General features: G+C 37.9%; 1 protein-coding gene across 3 annotated transcripts in view; it reads left to right on the top strand.

Moving 5' to 3' along the window:
* The window catches only part of BBS4 (Bardet-Biedl syndrome 4), a 79774-nt gene that overhangs the window by 25041 nt on the left and 30723 nt on the right, over positions 1 to 24010 (top strand). The window contains exon 1 of one of the 3 annotated variants that reach the window (XM_033440026.2): positions 14432 to 15231. The exons of the other annotated variants lie outside the window; for them this stretch is intronic. Coding sequence (XP_033295917.1) covers positions 15195 to 15231 — 37 coding nt within the window. The 5' untranslated portion in view covers positions 14432 to 15194. Of the gene's footprint in view, positions 1 to 14431; positions 15232 to 24010 lie in introns of those variants that run through there. 3 annotated transcript variants of the gene reach the window in all.

Genomic DNA, 24010 nt, shown 5'->3' with positions numbered 1-24010 from the left:
AAGACTTCAATATAAATGATGCCTTTGGAATTGTGCAAGGTGGTGACACAGGCATGTAAAATGTCAAGGGTATAACCCGTTCTTATCCTGCCCTAGATTTCAGGCTTCCATGACCCAAGATTTTATCTATTGAATCACATTGATTGAGTTTTGGAATGTTGTGCCAGCCTTGCATTTCTGGGATAAGCTCCACATGGTCATGGTGTATTAAACTTTTTATATATTGCTGGATTCGGTTTGCTAATGTTTTGTTAAGGATTTTTGCATCTGTATTTATGAGGGATGTTGGTCTATAGTTTTCTTTTTTTTGTGATGCTTTTGTATGTTTTTGGTATCAGGGCTATGCTGGCCTTAAAACGAGTTGGGAACTATTCCCTCGTCTAGTTTCTGGAAAATTTTGTATAGAATTGGTGTTATTTCTTTTCTTAAATGTTTGCTAGAATGTGACAGTGAAGCTTGTCTGGGTCTGGATTTTTTTGCTGTTGTTGGAAGGTTTTTAAGTATAAACTAAATTTCTTTAATAGATGTGGGACTATTCAGGTTATATATTTCTTTAGAGACTGCTTTGATAATGTTTCTCTTTCAAAGACATTTGTCCATTTCATCTCAGTTATTAAATTTATTGGCATAAAATTCATAATACTCCTTTATTTTCCTTTTAATGTCTAGGATGTATAGTGATGTTCCCTCTGTTGTTCCTGAATTTAGTAATTCTCTTTTTTCTTGATCAGTCTGGTTAGAGGTTTATACATTTTATTGATCTTTTCCGAGAATCAGCCTTTGATTTTATTGTTTTTTCTCTATTGCTTTTTTTTTTTTTTTTTTTTTGTGGTACACGGGCCTATCACTGTTGTGGCCTCTCCTGTTGCAGAGCACAGACTTCGGACGCGCAGGCTCAGCAGCCATGGCTCATGGGCCCAGCCACTCCACGGCATGTGGGATCTTCCCGGACTGGGGCACGAACCCCGCGTCCCCTGCATCGGCAGGCGAACTCTCAACCACTGCGCCACCAGGGAAGCCCCCTCTATTGCTTTTTTTTGTTTCAATTTCATTGATATTGGCTCTTATCTAATATTTCTTGCATTTAATTTGCTCTTCTTTTTTCAGTTTCTTGGGAAATTTCCTCTGTTCATACTTTGTTGAGAGCTTTTTACCATGAATGGTTGTGAAATTTTATCAAATGCTTTTTCTTCATAAACTGAGATGATCATATGGTTTTTCTTTATTTTTTGTAACACTACCTGATTAATTAATTTTTCACTTTTTAAACAGCTTAATTGAAAAATCACCCATTGCAAGTGTATCATCTCTACCTCACTTTTTAACAGTTGAATTCCATTGTATGATAACTTATATTTAACCCCTCCTTTATTTTTTCCAACTTTTCACTTTATATTTTTAGTTTATTTTTTATCAAGGTAACATTGGTTTATAACATTATATACGTTTCATGTGTGCAACATTATATTTCTACTTCTGTATACACTACAGCGTGCTTACCACCAAAAATTTATTTTTTATCCCTCATCATACAGTTGATCCTGTTTACCCATTTCTTCCTCTGATGCCCCCCTTCCTTCCTCTCTGGTAGCCACGACTTTGTTCTCTGTATCTATGTGTTTGTTTTTGTTTGGCTTAGTTTGTTCATTTATTTTGTTTTTGTTTTGTTTTTTATATTACACATATGAGTGAAATCATACAGGCTTTATCTTTCTTCGTCCGACTGATTTCACTTAGCATATCCATCCATGTTGTCTTCTTTTATTTAAGATTAATTTATTATTTATTTTATTTATTTTTGGCTGCATTGGGTCTTAGTTGTGGCACATGGGATCTTCGTTGAGGCGTGTGGGATCTTTCGTTGAGGCATGTGGGCTCTTCCTTGTGGTGCGCGGGCTTCCCTCTAGTTGTGCCATGCAGGTTTTTCTCTTCTCTAGTTGTGGCATGCAGGCTCCAGGGTGCATGGGCTCTGTAGTTGTGGCATGCGGGTTCCAGAGCGCGTGGGCTCTGTATTTTGCAGCATGCAGGCTCTTGTTGAGGTGTGCGAGCTCAGTATTTGTGGCGCGTGGGCCCAGCTGCCTTGTGGCATGTGGTACCCCAGTTCCCTGACCAGGGATTGAACCCGAGTCCCCCGTGTTGTAAGGCAGAATCTTTACCACTGGACCACCAGGGAAGTCCCCATGTTGTCTTAAATGGCAAGATTTTGTCTTTTCTATGGCTGAGTAGTATTCCATTGTATATATATGCCACATCTTATTTATCCATTGATCATCATGTAGTTTCTCTTGTCATTGATATAGTGAATTGCTTTGATCAGTTTGTTTTGTTTTGTTTTATTTTGTTTTGTCCATGCTGTGCAGCATGCAGCAGGGATCTTAGTTCTCCAACCGGGATCAAACTTGTTCCCCCTGCAGTGGAAACGTGGAGCCCTAACCACAGGGCTGCTAGGGAATTCCCCTTTGATCAGTTTTTTTTAATTTAAAAAAAAATTTATTTTTTATTTTATTTTTTGGCCACGCAGTGCAACATGTGGGATCTTAATTCCCCAACCAGGGATCGAACCCGCACCCACTGCATTGGAAGAGTGGAGTCCTAACCACTGGACCGCCAGGGAAGTCCCTTGATCAGTTTTTTAATACTGAACCAGCCTTGCATTCTTGTGATAAAGCCAATTCAGATATGATATAGTTTTCTTATTATTTATTATTGGATTTGATTTTCTAAAATTTTGTTAGGAACTTTTACGTCAGTGTTCCTGAAGTATATTGGCATACAGTTTTCTTTTCATATAATATTTTTGTTTGATTTTGGTGTAGGGTAATGCTGACCACCTTATAAATGATTTGGGACATAGTCTCTGCTCTTTAATTTCCTGGAGAATTGACTAATTTCTGTGGAGAATTGACTAATTTTCTCCTTAAATATTTATTGCAATGCCCTCATGAAGCCAGCTGGTCCTGGAGTTTTCTTTGTATTAAGTCTCTTAATAGATATAGGGCTGAATAGGTTATCTATTTCTTCTTGATTATGCTTTGGTAGTTTATGTTCTTCAAGGAGTTTTTCTATTTTATCTAAGTTGTCAAATTTATTGGCATAAAGTTCACAGTTTTACCTAACTGACATTAAAGATACTGTAAAGCCTCTATAATTAAAACAGTGTAGTACTGGTACATGAATAGAAGAGAAACCAGTGTGATAGAACAGGAAAAGTCCAGAAAGAGACTCAAATACATTTGGCAGTTTAATATATGATAAAGTATATGGCTTCTCAAATTACTGGAGTTAAAGATGTACTTTTTAATAAATGGTGCTGGGACAACTCGATAGCCATTTTGATAAATAAAAAATTAGACATACACTAGAATAAACTCCAAATGGATCAGAGATCTAATCTAAAAGGAAAATTCATAACCATGCAAGTATTAAAAGAAATACTTTTACCAGAGTATTTTACCAGAGGTAAAATTACCAGAGGCAGTAAAAGTTGATAAATATGACTTCACAGTGAATTTTTTATGTATGGCAAAAGGCACAATAAGGAAAGACAAAAGAGAAATAACATTCTAGGTGAACATATTTGCAACATATATCACAGGTAAATGGCTAAAATCACTAACATATAAAGAACTCTTGTAACTTAGGGATAGGGTGGGTGGGAAGGAGACCACAACATGCAGTAGGGGCTGCCCTGGTGGCGCAGTGGTTGAGAGTCCGCCTGCTGATGCAGGGGACAAGGGTTCATGCCCCGGTCTGGGAGGATCCCGCATGCCATGGAGTGGCTGGGCCCGTGAGCCATGACCGCTGAGCCTGCGCGTCTGGAGCCTGTGCTCTGCAACGGGAGAGGCCACAACAGTGAGAGGCGCGTGTACCACAAAAAAGAAAAAAACATGCAATAGAAAAATGGATAAAGCATAATCAGAATTTACACATACACATTATATAAATCTATGGTAACATAAAATATTTACACATACACACAGGATATAAATCTATAGTAACATACCATTTATAGCCTATCAGGATGGCTAAAATTAAGAAATATGAGTACATATTCAATTTGTGAGGCTGCAGGAAACAAGCACTGTCTTATATTGTTGGTGGGAATATAAATTGTTACAGCTGTTGTGGAAGAGAATTTGGCAATATCCAATAAAACTCCATAATTACATTTCTAGGACTTCACCTTGAAGATACATCTCTGACAATAAACAAATATTTATTCACAGTATTATTCACTGCAGTATTATATGTGATTGTAAAATGTTGGAAACATCTTAAACGTCCATACATAAAAGAGTTCTTGAATAAACTGTAGTATATCCACATAATAGAATACTATAAAACTTAAGGAAGATTTTTATGATTTGATACAAGATATTTCCAAGAGGTTTTCAAGATAAATTGTATGTTATAAAAAAGCAAAGTACAAAAATAAAACAAAGTACAAAAGAGTATTTGCCATATGCTACATTTTTATAAAAAAGAAAATGAAATTAAAAATATGTATGAGCTTATTTTTATAAAAAGAAGCACCAGAAGGATATCTCAGAAACAAATGGGACTGGCTGTTTACAAAGCCTTGCATGGAAATGCAGTGGAAAGGTTGGAGGATGTAACACTTCTTTGAGTATGTCTTTCTGTGTAGTTCTGACTTTTTTTTTTTTTTTTTTTTTTTTTTTGCGGTATACGGGCCTCTCACTGTTGTGGCCTCTCCCATTGTGGAGCACAGGCTCCGGACGCGCAGGCTCAGCAGCCATGGCTCACGGGCCCAGCCGCTCCGTGGCATGCGGGATCTTCCCGGACTGGGGCACGAACCCGTGTCCCCTGCATCGGCAGGCGGACTCTCAACCACTGCGCCACCAGGGAAGCCCATAGTTCTGACTTTTGAAATCATATATTCATATCAACAAAGATTGGACAAACAAAAACCTTAAAAATAAAATATAAGAAGCAGCACATATAGGGTAGTTTATTGGAGTCAAATTTTCTTACGTTGGAGAAGGGAATTACATAATACAGAAAGGAGTGAGATGAGATCAAACCCTGATATACTGGATTGGAAATGGCAGTTATCAGTGTTGAATACATGGTTTTTAATATAGATATGTAGATATAAAATATATATTTTTCTTAATTCTGTCCATTGACAAGGGGTAGCAGCAATGACACCCTAGTAGTAGCAGTGAGTACAGTTAGTGCCCAGACCTTATTTTCTAGACATTATTCTGCAGTAAAAGGAACACGGATGGGTTCCTTGGAGAAATGCCTAATTCCATGGCTAAGGCTGGGACATCTTGTGCCAGAAAGTGAGGAATAGTTTACCTAGTGATGGGTATTTGTTGGAAAGATGCAGGAGTGGATTTGAAGGGCTTTCACTGGCCAGTGGCCAGTTCTGAAGTGACTGAAGCCTCAAATAATCATAGCAATGGATTATAACACACTGAATAAAATAAGAATACACCAGTCCATACTGATATAAATATACTAGTAAATAATAAATGAAGCAAAAGGAAAAACTCTCCCTTATAAAATAGAGTGATAAGTAATAAATGTAGAAGGAATGATAGAGTTAGAAAATTACCATTTGGCAACCATCACAGTAATAACTGATTCATGCAAAACTCCTCAATGGATGCTAAAACTAGTGCGTAAAAGTTTGATGAAAAACAGGATATTTACGGGACTTCCCTGGTGGTCCAGTGGTTAAGATGCTGCGCTCACAGTGCAGGGGGCCTGGGTTCGATCCTTGGTCAGGGAACAAGGTTCTGCATGCCATAACTAAGAGCCCGTATACTGCAAGTAAAAGAGCCTGCATACTGCAACTGAAGGTCCCACACACTGCAACTGAAGATCCCACACGCCACAATGAAGATCCTAAGTGCTGCAACTAAGACCTGGTGCAGCCAAATAACTAAATAAATATTTAAAAAAAAACCCTCAAACATGCTATTTACATGAGTCTCTAAGTATCTTTCCATAAGATACATTTTGATTATAGTCTAGTAACTTTATAATGGAAAAACCTACCAAATACCACCCTAACCAAGTGATAAAAAGTAAAAGGTCACAATAATAGGACAAATTGATATATTGTGCCTCCTAAATAACTTGTGTGGTATTCCTGCCAAAAATAATACCTTCAACCTAATCATTAGGAAATAATAGACAAACCCAAACTGAGGGACAGTCTACAAAATAATTAGCTTGCATCTTCAAAAAAGCTGTTGAGAGAGGGCAGACAGCAGAAGCAAGAAGAACTACAATCCTGCAGCCTGTGGAACAAAAACCACATTCACAGAAAGACAAGATGAAAAGGCAGAGGTCTGTGTACCAGATGAAGGAACAAGATAAAACCCCAGAAAAACAACTAAATGAAGTGGAGATAGGCAACCTTCCAGAAAAAGATTTCAGAATAATGATAGTGAAGATGATCCAGGACCTTGGAAAAAGAATTCAGACAAAGATTGAGAAGATGCAAGAAATGTTTAACAAAGACCTAGAAGAATTAAAGAACAGACAAACAGAGATGAACAATACAATAACTGAAATGAAAGCTACACTAGAAGGAATCAATAGGAGAATAACTGAGGCAGAAGAATGGATAAGTGACCTGGAAGACAGAATGGTGGAATTCACTGCTGTGGAACAGAATAAGGAAGAAAGAATGAAAAGAAATGAAAACAGCCTAAGAGACCTCTGGGACAACATTAAACGCAACAACATTCGCATTATAGGGGTCCCAGAAGGAGAAGAGATTGAGAAAGGACCCGAGAAAATATTTGAAGAGATTATAGTAGAAAACTTCCCTCACATGGGAAAGGAAATAGTAACCCAAGTCCAGGAAGCGCAGAGTCCCATACAGGATAAACCCAAGGAGAAACACGCCGAGACATGTAGTAATCAAATGAGCAAAAATTAAAGACAAAGAAAAATTATTGAAAGCAGCAAGGGAAAAACGACAAATAACATACAAGGGAACTCCCATAAGGTTAACAGCTGATTTCTCATCAGAAACTCTACTAGCCAGAAGGGAGTGGCATGATATACTTAAAGTGATGAAAGGGAAGAACCTATAACCAAGATTACTCTACCCTGCAAGGTTCTCGTTCAGATTCGATGGAGAAATCAAAAGCTTTACAGACAAGCAAAAGCTAAGAGAATTCAGCACCACCAAAGCAGCTCTACAACAAATGCTAAAGGGACTTCTCTTAGTGGGAAGCACAAGAGAAGAAAAGGACCTACAAAAACAAACCCAAAACAATTAAGAAAATGGTCATAGAAACACACATATCGATAATTACCTTAAACGTGAATGAATTAAATGCTCCAACCAAAAGACACAGGCTGGCTGAATGGATACAAAAACAAGACCCACATATATGCTGTCTACAAGAGACCCACTTCAGACCTAGGGACACATACAGACTGAAAGGGGATGGAAAAAGATATTCCACGCAAATGGAAATCAAAAGAAAGCTGGAGTAGCAATACTCATATCAGATAAAATAGACTTTAAAATAAAGAATGTTGCAAGACACAAGGAAGGACACTACATAATGATCAAGGGATCAATCCAAGAAGAAGATATAACAATTATAAATATATATGCAACCAACACAGGAGCACCTCAATACATAAGGCAACTGCTAACAGCTCTAAAAGAGGAAATCGACAGTAACACAATAATAGTGGAGGACTTTAACACCTCACTTACACCAATGGACAGATCATCCAAAATGATAATAAATAAGGAAAGAGAAGCTTTAAATGACACAATAGACCAGATAGATTTAGTTGATATTTATAGGACGTTCCATCCAAAAACAGCAGATTACTCTTTCTTCTCAAGTGTGCATGGAACATTCTCCACGGTAGATCACATCTTGGGTCACAAATCAAGCCTCAGTAAATTTAAGAAAATTGAAATCACATTAAGCATCTTTTCTGACCATAACGCTATGAAATTAGAAACGAATTACAGGGAAAAAAACGTTAAAAACACAAACACATGGAGGCTAAACAATATGTTACTAAATAACCAAGAGATCACTGAAGAAATCAAAGAGGAAATCAGAAAATACCTAGAGACAAATTACAACGAAAACACGATAATCCAAAACCTATGGGATGCAGCAAAAGTAGTTCTAAGAGGGAAGTTTATTGCTATACATGCCTACCTCAAAAAACAAGAAAAATCTCAAATAAACAATCTAACCTTACACCTAAAGGAAGTAGAGAAAGGAGAACAAACAAAACTCAAACTTAGCAGAAGGAAAGAAATCATAAAGATCAGAGTAGAAATAAATGAAATAGAAACAAAGAAAACAAGAGCAAGGATCAATAAAACTAAAAGCTGGTTCTTTGAGAAGATAAACAAAGTTGATAAACCATTAGCCAGACTCATCAAGAAAAAGAGGGAGAGGACTCAAATCAATAAAATTAGAAATTAAAAAGGAGAAGTTACAATAGACACCGCAGAAATACAAAGCATCATAAGAGACTACTACAAGCAACTCTATGCCAATAAAATGGACAACCTGGAAGAAATGGACAAATTTTTAGAAAGGTGTAACCTTCCAAGACTGAACCAGGAAGAAATAGAAAATACGGACAGACAAATCACAAGTACTGAAATTGAAACTGATTAAAAATCTTCCAACAAAGAAAAGTCCAGGACCAGATGGCTTCACAGGTGAATTCTATCAAACATTTAGAGAAGCGCTGACACCCATCCTTCTCAAACTCTTCCAAAAAATTGCAGAGGAAGGAACACTCCCAAACTCATTCTGTGAGGCTACCATCACCCTGATACCAAAACCAGACAAAGATACTACAAAAAAAGAAAATTACAGACCAATATCACTGATGAATATAGATGTAAAAATCCTCAACAAAATACTAGCAAACAGAATCCAACAACACATTAAAAGGATCATACACCATGATCAAGTGGGATTTATCCCAGGGATGCAAGGTTTCTTCAGTATAGGCAATTCAATCAATGTGATACACCATATTAACAGATTGAAGAATAAAAACCATACGATCATCTCAACAGATGCATAAAAAGCTTTTGACAAAATTCAACACCCATTTATGATGAAAACTTTTCAGAAAGTGGGCAGAGAGGCAACCTACCTCAACGTAATAAAGGCCATATACGACACACCCACAGCAAACATCATTCTCAATGGTGAAAAACTGAAAGCATTTCCTCTAAGATCAGGAACAAGACAAGGATGTCCACTCTCACCACTATTATTCCACATAGTTTTGGAAGTTTTAGCCACAGCAGTCAGAGAAGAAAAAGAAATAAAAGGAATACAAACTGGAAAAGAAGAAGTAAAACTGTCACTGTTTGCAGATGACATGATACTATACATAGAGAATCCTAAAGATGCCACCAGAAAACTAGTAGAGCTCATCAATGAATCTGGTAAAGTTGCAGGATACAAAATTAATGCACAGAAATCTCTTGCATTCCTATACGCTAATGATGAAAAATCTGAAAGAGAAATTAAGGAAACACTGCAATTTACCATTGCAACAAAAAGAATAAAATACCTAGGAATAAACCTACCTAGGGGGCTTCACTGGTGGCACAGTGGTTGAGAGTCTGCCTGCCAATGCAGGGGACACGGGTTCATGCCCTGGTCCGGGAAAATCCCACATGCCACAGAGTGGCTGGGCCCGTGAGCCATGGCCGCTGAGCCTGCACATCCAGAGTCTGCTCTGCAACGGGAGAGGCCACAACAGTGATAGGCCCGCATACCGCAAAACAACAACAACAACAACAAAAAAAAAACAAAATACACCTACCTAGGGAGACAAAAGACCTGTATGCAGAAAATTGTAAGACACTGATGAAAGAAATTAAAGATGATGCCAACAGATGGAGAGATATACCATGTTCTTGGATTGGGAGAATCAATATTGTGAAAATGAGTATACTACCCAAAGCAATCTACAGATTCAATGCAATCCCTATCAGATTACTAATGGCATTTTTTATGGAACTAGAACAAAAAACTTAAAATTTGTATGGAGGCACAAAAAACCCCGAATAGCCAAAGCAGTCTTGAGGGAAAAAAACGGAGCTGGAGGTATCAGAGTCCCTGACTTCAGACTATACTAGGAAGCTACAGTAATCAAGATGATATGGTACTGGCACAAAAACAGAAACATAGGATTATTGGAACAAGATAGAAAACCCAGAGGTAAACCCACGCACCTATGGTCAACTAATCTATGACAAAAGAGGCAAGGATATACAATGGAGGAAAGAGAGTCTCTTCAATAAATGGTGCTGGGAAAACTGGACAGCTACATGTAAAAGAATGAAATTAGAACACTCCCTAACACCATACACAAAAATAAACTCAAAATGGATTAGAGACATAAATGTAAGACCAGACACTATAAAACTCTTAGAGGAAAACATAGGAAGAACACACTTTGACATAAATCACAGCAAGATCTTTTTTCATCCATCTCCTAGAGTAATGGAAATAAAAACAAAAATAAACAAATGGTACCTATTGAAACTTAAAAGCTTTTGCAAAGCAAAGGAAACTACAAACAAGATGAAAAGACAACCCTCAGAATGGAAGAAAATATTTGCAAATGAAGCAACGGACAAAGGATTAATCTCCAAAATATATAAACAGCTCATGCAGCTCAATATTAAAAAAACAAACAACCCAATCTAAAAATGGGCCGAAGACCTAAATAGACATTTCTCCAAAGAAGACATACAGATGGCCAAGAAACACGTGAGAAGCTGCTCAACATTACTCATTATTAGAGAAATGCAAATCAAAACTATAATGAGGTATCAGCTCACACGAGTTAGAATGGGCATCATCAGAAAATCTAGAAACAACAAATGCTGGAGAGGGTGTGATGAAAAGGGAACCCTCTTGCACTGTTGGTGAGAATGTAAATTGATACAGCCACTATGGAGAACAGTATGGAGGTTCCTTAAAAAACTAAAAATAAAATTACCATATGATCCAGCAATCCCACTACTGGGCATATACACAGAGAAAACCATAATTCAAAAAGACACATGCACCCCAATGTTCATTGCAGCACTATTTACAATAGCCAGGTCATGGAAGCAAGCTAAATGCCCATGGACAGAGAAATGGATAAAGAAGATGTGGTACGTATATGCAATGGAATATTTCTCAGCCATATAAAGGAACGAAATTGGGTCATTTGTTGAGACGTGGATGGATCTATTGACTGTCATACAGAGTGACGTAAGTCAGAAAGAAAAACAAATATCGTATATTAATGCATATATGTGGAACTTAGAAAAATGGTACAGATGAACCGGTTTGCAGGGCAGAAATTGAGACACAGATGTAGAGAACAAATGTATGGACACCAAGCCAGAAAAGCGGCGGGGTGGTGGTGGTGGTGGTGTCATGAATTGGGTGGTTGGGATTGACATGTATACACTGATGTGTATAAAATGGGTGACTAATAAGAACCCTCTGTATAAAAAAATAAAATTCAAAAAAAAAAAAGCTGTTGAGGTCATGAAAGAGAGTAAAGAAGACTAAAGAGACACGATAGCTGAATGTGGCACCTGGTCCTAACTAGAGCAGAGAAACATCTTTTAAAATATTTAAAAATTAAAGAGTTTTGCTACAAAGGAAATTATTAGGATGTTTGTTAAAATATGAATAAGGTTGGTATGGTAGATAATAGTATCATATCAATGTTAATTTTGATAATTTTACTATGGTTATGTAAGAAGGATATTCTTTTTTTAAGAAAGAAAGTTTTTTGGGCTTCCCTGGTGGCGCAGTGGTTCAGAGTCCGCCTGCCGATGCATGGGACACGGGTTCGTGCCCCGGTCTGGGAGGACCCTGCATGTTGCAGAGAGGCTGGGCCCATGAGCCATGCATGGCTGCTGAGCCTGCGCGTTCGGAGCCTGTGCTCCGCAACGGGAGAGACCACAACAGTGAGAGGCCCACATACTGCAAAAAAAAAAAAAAAAAAAAGAAAGAAAGAAAGTTTTTTTGGGTAAAGTGGTTATTTGTTTGTTTTCTTAGGCAGTTTTATTGAGGTTTAATTTATACAATATAGCATTCTCCAATTTTAAGTGAACAGTTCGATGAGTTTTTAGTAGAGTTATGTAGTTGTGTGGTGACCATCACAACCCACGTTTAGAACATTTTCATCACCCAAAATCATCCCTAATGACTGTTTGCAGGAATTCTTTGTACTATTTTTTCAGCTTTTTTCTGAACCTGAAATTATTTAAAATAAAAAAAAAAATTTTTTAAAAGGAGCTCCTATGGGAGATCGACTTTCCAATAAAATCTACAAGCATATAACAAATTGTTTATTTTCACTCACATAGGCCTCTTTTTTTAAACCATACTTTTCACCCATTTAAAGTGTACACTTCAGTGGGTTTTTGTATGTTACATTATTGTTTTTCTTTTTTAATTTAATTAAATTTACTTTTTTCTTGCTGCGCCATGTGGGTTGTGGGATCTTAGTTCCCCGACTGGGGATTGAACCCGGGCCACCACAGTGAACGCACTGAGTTCTACCCACTGGACCGTCAGGGAATTCCCTCATTATTGTTTTTTTAAAATGTAGGAAAATATATATAGTATACAATTTGCTATTTTAACCATGTTTTAATTGAAATATTGTTGATTTATAATGTGTTGATTATTTTAACCATTTTTAAGTGTACAATCCAGCGGCATTAAGTACATTTACAGTGTTTTGCAACCAGCACCACTGTCCATTTCCAAAACTCTTTTCATCACTCCAAACAGAAACTACCCATTAAGCAGTAGCTCCATTTTCCCTCTCCCCCCAACCCGTCCCTGTAACTTCTACTTTTATTTTTTAAATTGAAGTATATAGTTGATGTATAATATTATGTAAGTCACAGGTGTACAGTATAGTGATTCACAATTTTTAAAGGTTATACTCCATTTATAGTTATTGTAAAATATTGGCTGTATTCCCTGTGTTGTACAATATATCCTTGTAGCTTATTTTATACCTAATAGTTTGTACCTTTTAATCCCCTACACCTATTCTACTTTCTCTCTATATGAATTGCCTATTCTAGATATTTCATATAAGCAGAATCATACAATATTTGTCATTTTGTGTTTGGCTTAGTACACTTAGCATAATGTTTTAAAGGTTCATCCATGTTGTAGCATGTGTCAGAACTTCATTCCTTTTTAAGGCTGCATAGTATTCCATTGGATGTATATGCCACATTTTGTTTATCCATTCATCTGTTAGTGGACACTTGGGTTGTTTCCAACTTTTGGCTATTGTGAATAATGCTGCAGTGAATATTGGTGTACAAATTTCTTTTTGAATCCCATTTCTCTTGGGTATATACCTGAGAATGGAATTGCTGGGTTAAATACCAAACTGTTCTCTATAGCATCCAAACTATTTTACATTTCCACTAGCAATGTTTGAGGGCTCTAATTTCTCCACATCTTTGCCAACACTGTTATTTTCTGCGGCTGCTGCTTTTTTTTTTTTTTTTTAATAAAATAGCTAATCTAATAGGTGTGAAGTGGTCTCTCCTTGTGCATGTGATTTCCATTTTCCTGACTAAGGATGTTGGCATTTCTTTTCATGTGCGTATTGACCATTTGTATATCTTCTTCGGAGAAATGTCTATTGAAATCCTTTACGCATTTTAAATGGGGTTGTTTGTCTTTATGTTGAGGCTAGGCCTGTTTTAATAGTGATTGAGTTATGTCTTTCTTTTTCTTTAAGAAATACATACTTCAGTTATTTCAGTATTTCCTTTAAAAAATTGACTCAAAGAACCTTATTCAGTACCATTTGGTTAAAAAAAAGCCAACACTTTTTCAACATTTTTTTCTCTCTCAGTCTGAAAAAGAAGGCAGATATAAAGGAATTGAGAGTCTAGTCTTGATTTAATTTTATTTTTTGGCCGCTCCATGTGGCGTGCAAGATCTTAGTTCCTGACCAGGGATAGAACCCGTGCCCCCTGCATTGGAAGCACAGAGTCTTAACCACTGGACCGCCAGGGAAGTCCTTGATTTAATTTCGGAATGAAAGTTTTAACTAAGCATCATCCTCTTTTTCCCTCACTGTTGTAAGTAGCATGTGGAACTGGAGTGATAAGTTATTTATTATTTTTAAATTATCATGTTACGCACCCTTGTAGGCATAGAAATATGTAGGTATGAATTGACACAATACTTCTAAGTAAGTGCTTGTCCATAAGTTTCAAGAACTTTAAAAGTTCATATTGTTTAACCTAGTACTTCTTGTCCTAAGAATCTATTCTAATAAAAGTATCCTTCCCTGTGGCGCAGTGGTTAAGACTCTGAGCTCCCAATGCAGGGGGCCAAGGTTCGATCCCTGGCCAGGGAACTAGATCCCACATGCATGCTGCAACTAAGACCTGGGGTAACTAAATAAATAAATGAATATTAACAAAAAAAAGAAAGAAAGAAAGCTAAAATACTCCTTAAATCACCATCCAGTCTATAGGTAATCACTATTACCATTCAGTGTGCGTCTTTCAGATTTTTATTATGTGTGTATGTGTGTATGTATATAGCAATAGAAATATATAGCTTACTGTTGCATGAGTGTTTCATATAAATGGTGATGTTACCAAGTCCAAAGTCATTCTGCTGGCTGCATGTCAGGCTAGTAAATCAGGAGATAAGGTGTTGGGGCAAGGAAGATGGTGGACTAATGTCATAGAGAACTGTCTTACCCAAGTCAGAATTCAGGCTTCATTTATACTAAAAGGGAAGGGGCTGTGCTTGGTTGTTGCAGACTTCTTGGTGTAGGAATCCTTTGTTCTTGCAGCTGTCCTCATAGTTCAGATGTTCCTGTAAACAAGACAAATGTTATGCTCTGTTCTGCAACTTTTTATCTTCTATATGAATGGAAAAGTGTCATACCCTTAAAGGTCAGAGCCTTGAGAATGGGCTGTCCTCTATATTTCAGGCTATAGGGAACATTCTTAACTTGAAGCAAAAGCAATAGAATACAAAGGTTAAAGTGAAAGAAACAGATCCAATATGGAGTCAGATTTGTTTTTTCCTGTTACAGTAACATATATTTTGCTAATTAGTGTATCTTGGAGGACTTTCCATGTCTAGGTAAAGATCACTTCATTATTTTTAAATATAATATTCCATAGTATGGATATATTGCAGTTTCTTCTCTTTTTGATAGCACGTAAGTTGTTTCTAATTTTTCACCACTATTTGCTGTAATGGACATTCTTGTACGTGAGTCATTGTGAATTGTGAGGGGGGGAAATGCACATTTTAAACTTTAATAATTCTACCAAGTTACTCTCCAAACTGGCTATTTATGTTCTTATCCTTAATGTGTAGTACCCACAGCATTTCTCTCTATATTATTTTTTATTATGTTTACAATAAAAGTAAGAAATATGGAGTACAGTATTGTATGCAGGATGTGTTCATCTTTTTCAGACTTTGTTTTAGCTGAGTTGCTTTCAACACTAAATAACAGAAAGTCCAACTCAAAGTGCCTTAAACAATAAGGAAATGTATTGGTTTATGTAAGATGAAGTCCAGAATTAGAGTGGGCTCCAGGGCTGGTCAAGCAATTCAGTGATATATATGAGGGCCTAAGTTCTTTTTGCCTTTCCACTCTGTTGCCCGGTGCCTGCCTTTTCCTGAATTATAGCTGCCAGTGGCATTCAGGCTCCATTTTTCCAGTGCCAGCTGTATGGTCTGGCTTCTCATGGTTCTCTTTTAAAAATAAGAAAGACTTTTCCCAGAACCTCCTAAGAATACTTTTTTATTGGGCTAAATTGATAGGGGCTGCCAGTCATTGGACAAGGGATATAGGGTTACCAGTAATCAGTTTGATTTAATCAACTGATAAGGAGTGGATTTTGAGGAGTCAAGGATAATCATTACTGTTTGCAGAGCACAGGCAGTCAGATAAGTAAGTGATGTAAATATTGTAAGGATCCAGGTGCAAATGAGAATGCACAGGAAACTGTCAGACAGTCCTCCCTCCCCCACAGTGTTGTTTCAGGAATCAGCAGCCATTCTAGCTCGCTTGTTTCCATCATCATATGCTCCATCTCTGTTTTATTTCTTTGTGGTTATTCTGACTCTGCTTGTAGTACTGCTACTGATTACTTCTCTTTTACTTCCCTTTGCCTCTTATATTGTACAGGTATGTGAATTGGTTGACTCTGAAGAATAGGGTAACAGAAAAGAGTTTGTTTTGTATAAAACTTTAATATTACTCAGTAATTTCTCTTGAATTCTGATGTTAAATTGGGCTTCCAATTAAGATGGTGCAGTAAACTCATGGTGCAGTAAACTGGTCATTCCTGCTCCAGTTACGGAACAATAATGAGTAAAATGTGAACAGAAAAAAACCAAGATACAGCCAGCCTGAAGGAAAATTGTCTTTAGGGAAAAAGATGACAGAAAAGGAAAGGATAATGGTCTTTATTTTTAAATATAAGTTTATGATTTTCTGATGAGAAAATCAATATAAGCTTATAGAAATTTGGAAAATATAGGGAAGTGTAAAGTAAACAGGAAAAAAATCAGCCTTAAGGGTTAATGAACTTTGACAAAGTGAAAATCAAAGTAGTATTTTGAACAAAAAGCTTCCCCATTTCACTGTGAAATCCTTAGATGTCTCACAGATGGCCAATAGGTACATGCAAAGACATTCATCATTGCTAATTATTGGAGAAATGCAAATCAAAACTACAATGAGGTACCACCTTACACTGGTCAGAATTGCCATCATTAAAAAGTCTACAAATAGTAAATCCTGGAGAGGGTGTGGAGAAAAGGGAACCCTCTTATACTGTTGGTGGGAATGTAAATTGGTGCAGCCACTATGGAAAACAGTATGGAGGTTCCTCAAAAAACTAAAAATAGAGTTGCCATATAATCCAGCAATTCCACTTCTGGACATATACTCAGACAAAACTCTGATTCAAAAAGATACATGCACCCCTATGTTCATAGCAGCACTATTTACAATAGCCAAGACATGGAAAGAACCTAAATGTCCATCAACAGATGACTGGATAAAGAAGGTGTCGTATATGTATAATACACGATGGAATATTACTCAGCCATTAAAAGAATGAAATAAAGCCATTTGTAGCAACATGGATGGACCTAGAGATTATCATACTAAGTGAAGTAAGAGAAAGACAAATACCATATGATATCACTTATATGTGGAATCTAAAATATGACACAAATGAACGTATCTATGAAACAGAAACAGACTCACAGACATAGAGAACAGACTTGTGGTTGCCGTGGGGGAGAGAAGTATTGGGAGTTTGGAACTAGCAGATGCAAACTATTGTATATAGGATGGATAAACAACAAGGTCTTACTGTATGACACAGGGAACTGTATTCAGTATCCTGTGATAAATCATAATGGAAAAGAATATTAAAAATATATATATATGTATAAATTACTGAGTCACTTTGCTGTACAGCAGAAATTAACACAACATTGTAAATCAACCATACTTCAATAAAATTAAAAAAAAATCCTTAGATGTCTTTTTAATTTGTAGTTCAGATTTTCTGAACCTTGGCTCTATTGACATTTTGGGCAAGGTAACTGTTGTGGGAGCTGTCCTGTATATTGTAGGATGTTAACGGCATCCTTCACTTCTACCTAATAGATGTTAGTAGCACACCCAGTTGTGACAACCAAAAATGTCTCCAGATATTGCCAGGTGTTCCCTGGGGGTACAAAATTGTTCCTGATTGAGAACCACTGCTGTGGTTAAATAGTATGATACTTCAAAGTAGAAGGTAGGAAGTTGGTAAGTTTAATGTGAGGAATTCACACAGAAGTTGGATTAACAGGCAGAGACTTTATTTGAACAAGCAGCAGTCGTGGCATTTTGACTGAGAAGTTCTGAGTCTAGATTTGGATGTTGTTGCCCATCCTGCCCCCTTCCCTCCTCAGCTTGAGAGGTCCATATCCTAGCTTGACTCTAGTCTTGAGGGTAGTGAGTGCCAGCTGTGGAAGGGATAAACAACTTTCTATTTGGGATTTTTGTCCAAATATATTAGGACTTTTTCAAGAACAAGCAACTTATTTGGAATTGTTTATCAGAATTACTTGATGCTTCTGAGAAAATAATATCTTACACGGGGCTACTTAAGTCCTCTTCATTTTTCCTCATGATATGACCTCAGATAACTTTCTTCTGGCTTTCAATTGAGGACCTTATCCATAATTGAGGTGAGTCAATTGATTTACTTCATGGGCATATTTCCTTCTTTAAAGGAGTCTTCATTGAAGACCTTATCCATTTTGGGGTGGCTATATAGCCCAGAATGAGTTTTATCTACAACTTGAGACAGTATTTACTATGTGATAAACTTAATCTCAGCTTGTGGTTTGTTTTCAGAGTATTTTTTAAAATTTATTTATTTTTGGCTCTGTTGGGTCTTCATTGCTGTGCGTGGGCTTTCTCTAGTGGCAGAGAGCGGGGACTACTCTTTGTTGCAATGCACGGGCTTCTCATTGTGGTGGCTTCTCTTGTTGCGGAGCACGGGCTCTAGGCGTGTGGGCTTCAGTAGTTGTGGCACGCGGGCTCAGTAGTTGTGGCTCACGGGCTCTAGAGCGCAGGCTCAGTAGTTGTGGTGCACAGGCTTAGTTTCTCCGCGGCATGTGGGATCTTCCTGGACCAGGGCTCGAACTGTGTCCCCTGCATTGGCAGGCAGATTCTTTTTTTTTTTTTTTTTTGCGGTACGCGGGCCTCTCACTGTTGTGGCCTCTCCCGTTGCAGAGCACAGGCTCCGGACGCACCCATGGCTCACGGGCCCAGCCGCTCCGCGGCATGTGGGATCTTCCCAGTCCGGGGCACGAACCCGCGTCCCTTGCATCGGCAGGCGGACTCTCAACCACTGCACCACCAGGGAAGCCCTAGCAGGCAGATTCTTAACCTGCGCCGCCAGGAAAGTCCCCAGAGTATTTTTTAATAGAAGATTCTTTTTTAAATTGTGGCAAAATATACATAAAATTTACTTCTTAAACCATTTAAAAGTACAATTCAGTGGCATTAATTACGTTCACCATGTTGTGCAGCCATCACCACTATCTATCTACAAAACTTTTCCAGCACCCCAGACAAATTCTGTGCCCATTTAATAATAACTCCCCATTTCCCCTCCCCTCTAGCCTCTGGTAACCTCTATTCTGCTTTCTGTCTCTATGAATTTGCCTATTCTGGATATTTCATATACACAGAATCATACAGTATTTATCCTTTTGTGTCTGACTTATTTCACTTAGCATAATATTTTCAAGGTTTATCCGTGTTATAGCATGTTAGACAGAATTTCATTCCTTTTTAAGGCTGAATAATATTCCGTTGTATGTATATGCAGTACATATTTTGTGTATCCATTCGTCTGTTGATGGACATATGGGTTGTTTCAGCCTTTTGGCTCTTGTCATCACTGCTGTGAACGTTGGTGTATAAATACCTGTTTGAGTACCTGCTTTCTTTTTTTTTTATAGGACTTCAGCTTTCTATTGAATAAGTTACAAAAGAGATTTAGTCAAAAAGCTCATGTTGTCATTGGACTCCTCATGTTCTTCTTTCTTTGCCTTCCACTTTCTTCTTAGCTGGAGAGCAGTGGTGGAGGTGGTGGGACCTCCTGCTGGGGCAGGTCCACCAGCCCCTACATTGCAGATGAGGCTTCCCAGGTTGGTGATGGCCAGAGCCTTTGCAAACAAGCCTTGCCAGAAGGTTTCAGCATTTACATTGGCTGCTTTAATGAGAACATTGATCTATCCTCTGTGACTGTCACCTATTGTAGTGCAGAATGAGGCCAAGTAGATGAAGGTGAAAGTGCCCAGCTGGCGGCTGCCGGGCTCGGTGCTATTCAGGGCCTCACCCCAGTGTGGCCTCAGCTTCCTTGGAAGCATCTTAGCAACAACTGTAGAAAGAGGCTCTCTGCTTTCAGCTCTTTTGGGTATACGCTCAGAAGTGGAATTGCTGGTTCATGTGGTAATTCTGTTTGATTTTTTTGAGGAACAGTGTTAACTTTTAATTTAAATAAAAAATTAAATTTAACTTTTATTTTTTTCCCAATGCTAGTAAGATCTACAAACCTTAAGTGCCCAACTTTTGAATTTTGATAACTATATGTACTTATATAATCATCACTCAGGTCGAGTTAACCATTTTTGTCACTCAGAAAGTTTCCTTCAGTTCTGTCCTAGAGGGAACCATTGTTCTGATTTCTGTCCCTGAAAGTTAATTTTGTCTGTGCTTGAACTTCCTGCCGTGCAGTCATACAGTATGTACTATTTAGCTTTTGGCATCTTTTACTCAGCATAATGTTTATGAGATTCATCCATGTTGAGATATATATATATATATATATATATATATATATATATATCAGTAGTTCTTTTATTTTTTGAAAGTGCTGTCTAGTATTCTGTTGTAAGACTATACCACAATTTGTTTATCCATTTTCCTGTTGATGAACATTTGTGTTTCCAGTTTTCGACAGTTATGTAAAAGCTTCTATGAACACTTATACATCTTTTTGTGGGTGTGGGGCATGTGTTTCCATTTTTGTGTAAGGTAAGTACCTAGGGAGTGGAATTGCTGGGTCATATGTAAAGTGTATGTTTTAACTTTATAAGAGATTGCAAACTGTTTTCCAAAGTGGTTGTACTATTTTACTCTCCCACCAGCAATTATGAGAGTTCTGCTTGCTGTAAATTCAAACCAGCATTTGATACTGTCCATCTTTTTCGTATTAGACATGATGGTGGGTATGTTGTATCTTATTGTGACTTTAATTTGCATTATCCTGATGACTAGTGATGTTGGACACCTTTTCATGTACTTATTGGTCACTCATTTCTTTTGTGAAGGAAACGTTTAAGTCTTTTGCTTATTTTTAAATTGGATTGTTTGTTTTCTGATTATTGATTTGTAAGAATTCTTTAATATATTTGGGGTCCAAGCCCTTTGCCTATTATATGTATTGTGAATTTTGACTCCACCCCTCAGCCTGTGTCTTACCTTTTCACTTCCTTAATGTATCTTTTGATGATAAGAAGTTTTAATTTTTTATTTATTTATTTTTGGCTGCCTTGAGTCTTTGTTGCTGCACGCGGACTTTCTCCAGTTGCCGGGAGCAGGGGCCACTCCTCGTTGTGGTGCGTGGGCCTCTCACTGTGATGGCCTCTCCTGTTGCAGAGCACGGGCTCCAGGAGCGTGGGCTTCAGTAGTTGTGGCACATGGGCTCAGTAGTTGTGGCTCGCGGGCTGCAGAGCACAGGCTCAGCAATTGTGGCGCATGGGCTCAGTCGCTCCGTGGCACGTGGGATCCCCCTGGACCAGGGTTCGAACCTGCATCCCCCGCATTGTCAGGCGGACTCTCAACCACTGTGCCACCAGGGAAGTCCCCAGAAGTTTTAATTTTGATAGAAGCCTGATTTATTAATTTTTTTCCTTTATGGTTAATGCATTTTGTGTCTTGCCTAGGAAGTCTTGACCCTTACCCGCAGACTGAGTTGTATGTCCCCCCATCTCTTCTGCATTGGTATTGCAGAAATTAAATTTTTTTAAAAAATAAATTTATTTATTTATTTTTGGCTGTGTTGGGTCTTCGTTGTGGCGAGCTTGGGCTACTCTTCATTGCAGTGCACAGGCTTCTCATTGCTGTGGCTTCTCTTGTTGTGGAGCATGGGCTCTAGGCACATGGGCTTCAGTAGTTGTGGCACGTGGGCTCTAGAGCGCAGGCTCAGTAGTTGTGGCACACGGGCTTAGTTTCTCCGTGGCATGTGGGATCTTCCCGGACCAGGGCTCGAACCCGTCTCCCCTGCTTTGGCAGGCAGATTCTTAACCACTGTGCCACCGGGGAAGTCCTGCAGAAATTAATTTTTTGGGTTGAGGAGGTGTTTAGTTTGATTCTTGACACTTTTTTATTGACATATGCCATACATACGGAAAAGTGCATAAATTATAATTGTACAGCTCAGTAAAGTTTTACGAACTGAACATATTCAGGTACTAATGATCCTGATTAAGTTATAGAACATTATCAGCATCCCAGAGGCCTCACATATGCCCCCTACCAGTCATTAACCACTCCTCTCAAAGGTGGTTACTTGTATCTAACGTCTACCATGTAGATCAGTTTTGCCTGCTTTTCAACTTAATATAAATGGATGGAATCATTCAGTATGTACTTTTCAGTATCTGGCTTCTTTGCTCAAAATTATCTTTGTGGTATTCATCTGTATTGTTGCATGTAGTAGTGGCTGCTTTTTTTCATTATAATCTAGTATTATCAATACATTGTGGGGTGATACTCCAGTTTGTTCATTTTACTCTGAATAAACATTTGGGATACTTTGTGAGATGGTATACATAATGCCACCATGAAGTATCAATATATGCCACCATGAAGTATCAATATATGTTTTTTGGGTACACATGCACCTAGGAGCAGGATTGCTGGGTCACTGGAAAGGATGTACTTAGGTTCAGTAGATATAAGCAAACAGTTTCCAAATATGTTTAATATAATCCCCTTTGTGTACATGTACACGTGTACATTTGCCCATATGCTTATACAGGCATAGAAATTCCTTAGAAAATACTAACCATTCACCTCTAGTGAGGAGGAGGAATGGAGAGAGTCTTTAATACTCTATGTGTCCTTTCAGTTTTGTCTTACCATAAGTATGTATTTAAAAAAAAAAAAACCAACCAATTTTTTTCAAAATTTTGAAAATCTTGCTACCTTAATACGTTAAAAGTCCTGTTTTGCTTTTTTTTTCATAAATTTATTTTATTTATTTATTTTTGGCTGCATTGGGTGTTGGTTGCTGCCCGTGGACTTTCTCTAGTTGCGGTGGGCAGGGACTACTCTTCGTTGCGGTGCACGGGCTTCTCATTGTGGTGGCTTCTCTTTTTGCGGAGCATGGGCTCTAGGTGCACGGGCTTCAGTAGTTGTGGCTTGTGGGCTCTAGAGCGCAGACTCATTAGTTGTGGTGCATGGGCTTAGTTTCTCTGTGGCATGTGGGATCTTCCCGGACCAGGGCTCGAACCCGTGTCCCCTGCATTGGCTGGTGGATTCTTAACCACTGAGCCACCAGGGAAGCCCTGCTTTTTTTTAATAATAGAAAAACTTTAAAATCATTATTAATTTTGTGTTGCTAAGTTATGTCTAGTTGATAGCCCAGACACTTATATTTTAAAATTAGAAAGTCGTTTACAATTGGGGCAGAAACTTGGTATAGTTTAACGAGTAACTTTGGGGACCTGGGCTATAGTCCTGCCTCTTTCATTAATTAGTTGTTGAGTATGGGCAAATCACTTAACCTCTGGAGTCTTAGTTTCCTCATCTGTAATGTTGGAATAGTCCCTGAATTGCATGACTCACTAGCCTCATGGGAACATTCAGTGTTATAATAGGGGAGAATACACTTTGATATAGATATATATCAAATACATATATATATAAATTACATATCAATATTATATAATTATAGATATAAGTAAATCATATAAATATATAAAAATATCATATATAAATACACATGGGGGATACACACACCCATGCACCCCTAAGAAGGATAAAATATAATTAAGTTTTGATTTGAGAAAGGAAAATAAAATGATCTAGGGTATGTAGTAAAACCATAATTGATCTTTTATATGACCTTTTCCTTCCTTCCTCATCCCATTTTAAGCTCATGAGAAGCAAACAAGTTGGATAGGTAGCAGTTTAATATTTTTTTAAAAAGTTATCTTCTAACGTGAATCCTTGGGTGACTACTGATTCAGTCCAGTTTCCTCCTCCTCCTCCATCACCATCTGTGTTCCTGAGCAGAGTTGGTATTTCTGCTGATCCTGGGCCTGTTTGCCCTCAGATCCATTCCTCACCCTTCCCTTCTCCGCTGAGTATTGTGAGCAGCTGACCCTTGTGGGCTTCA

The sequence above is a fragment of the Orcinus orca genome, chromosome 2 (assembly GCF_937001465.1).
Source record: "Orcinus orca chromosome 2, mOrcOrc1.1, whole genome shotgun sequence".
In the NCBI taxonomy this organism is placed as follows: Eukaryota; Metazoa; Chordata; class Mammalia; order Artiodactyla; family Delphinidae; genus Orcinus; species Orcinus orca.
The sequence above is the reverse complement of the archived record's forward strand: the minus strand, read 5'-3'. Positions and strand labels throughout refer to the sequence as shown.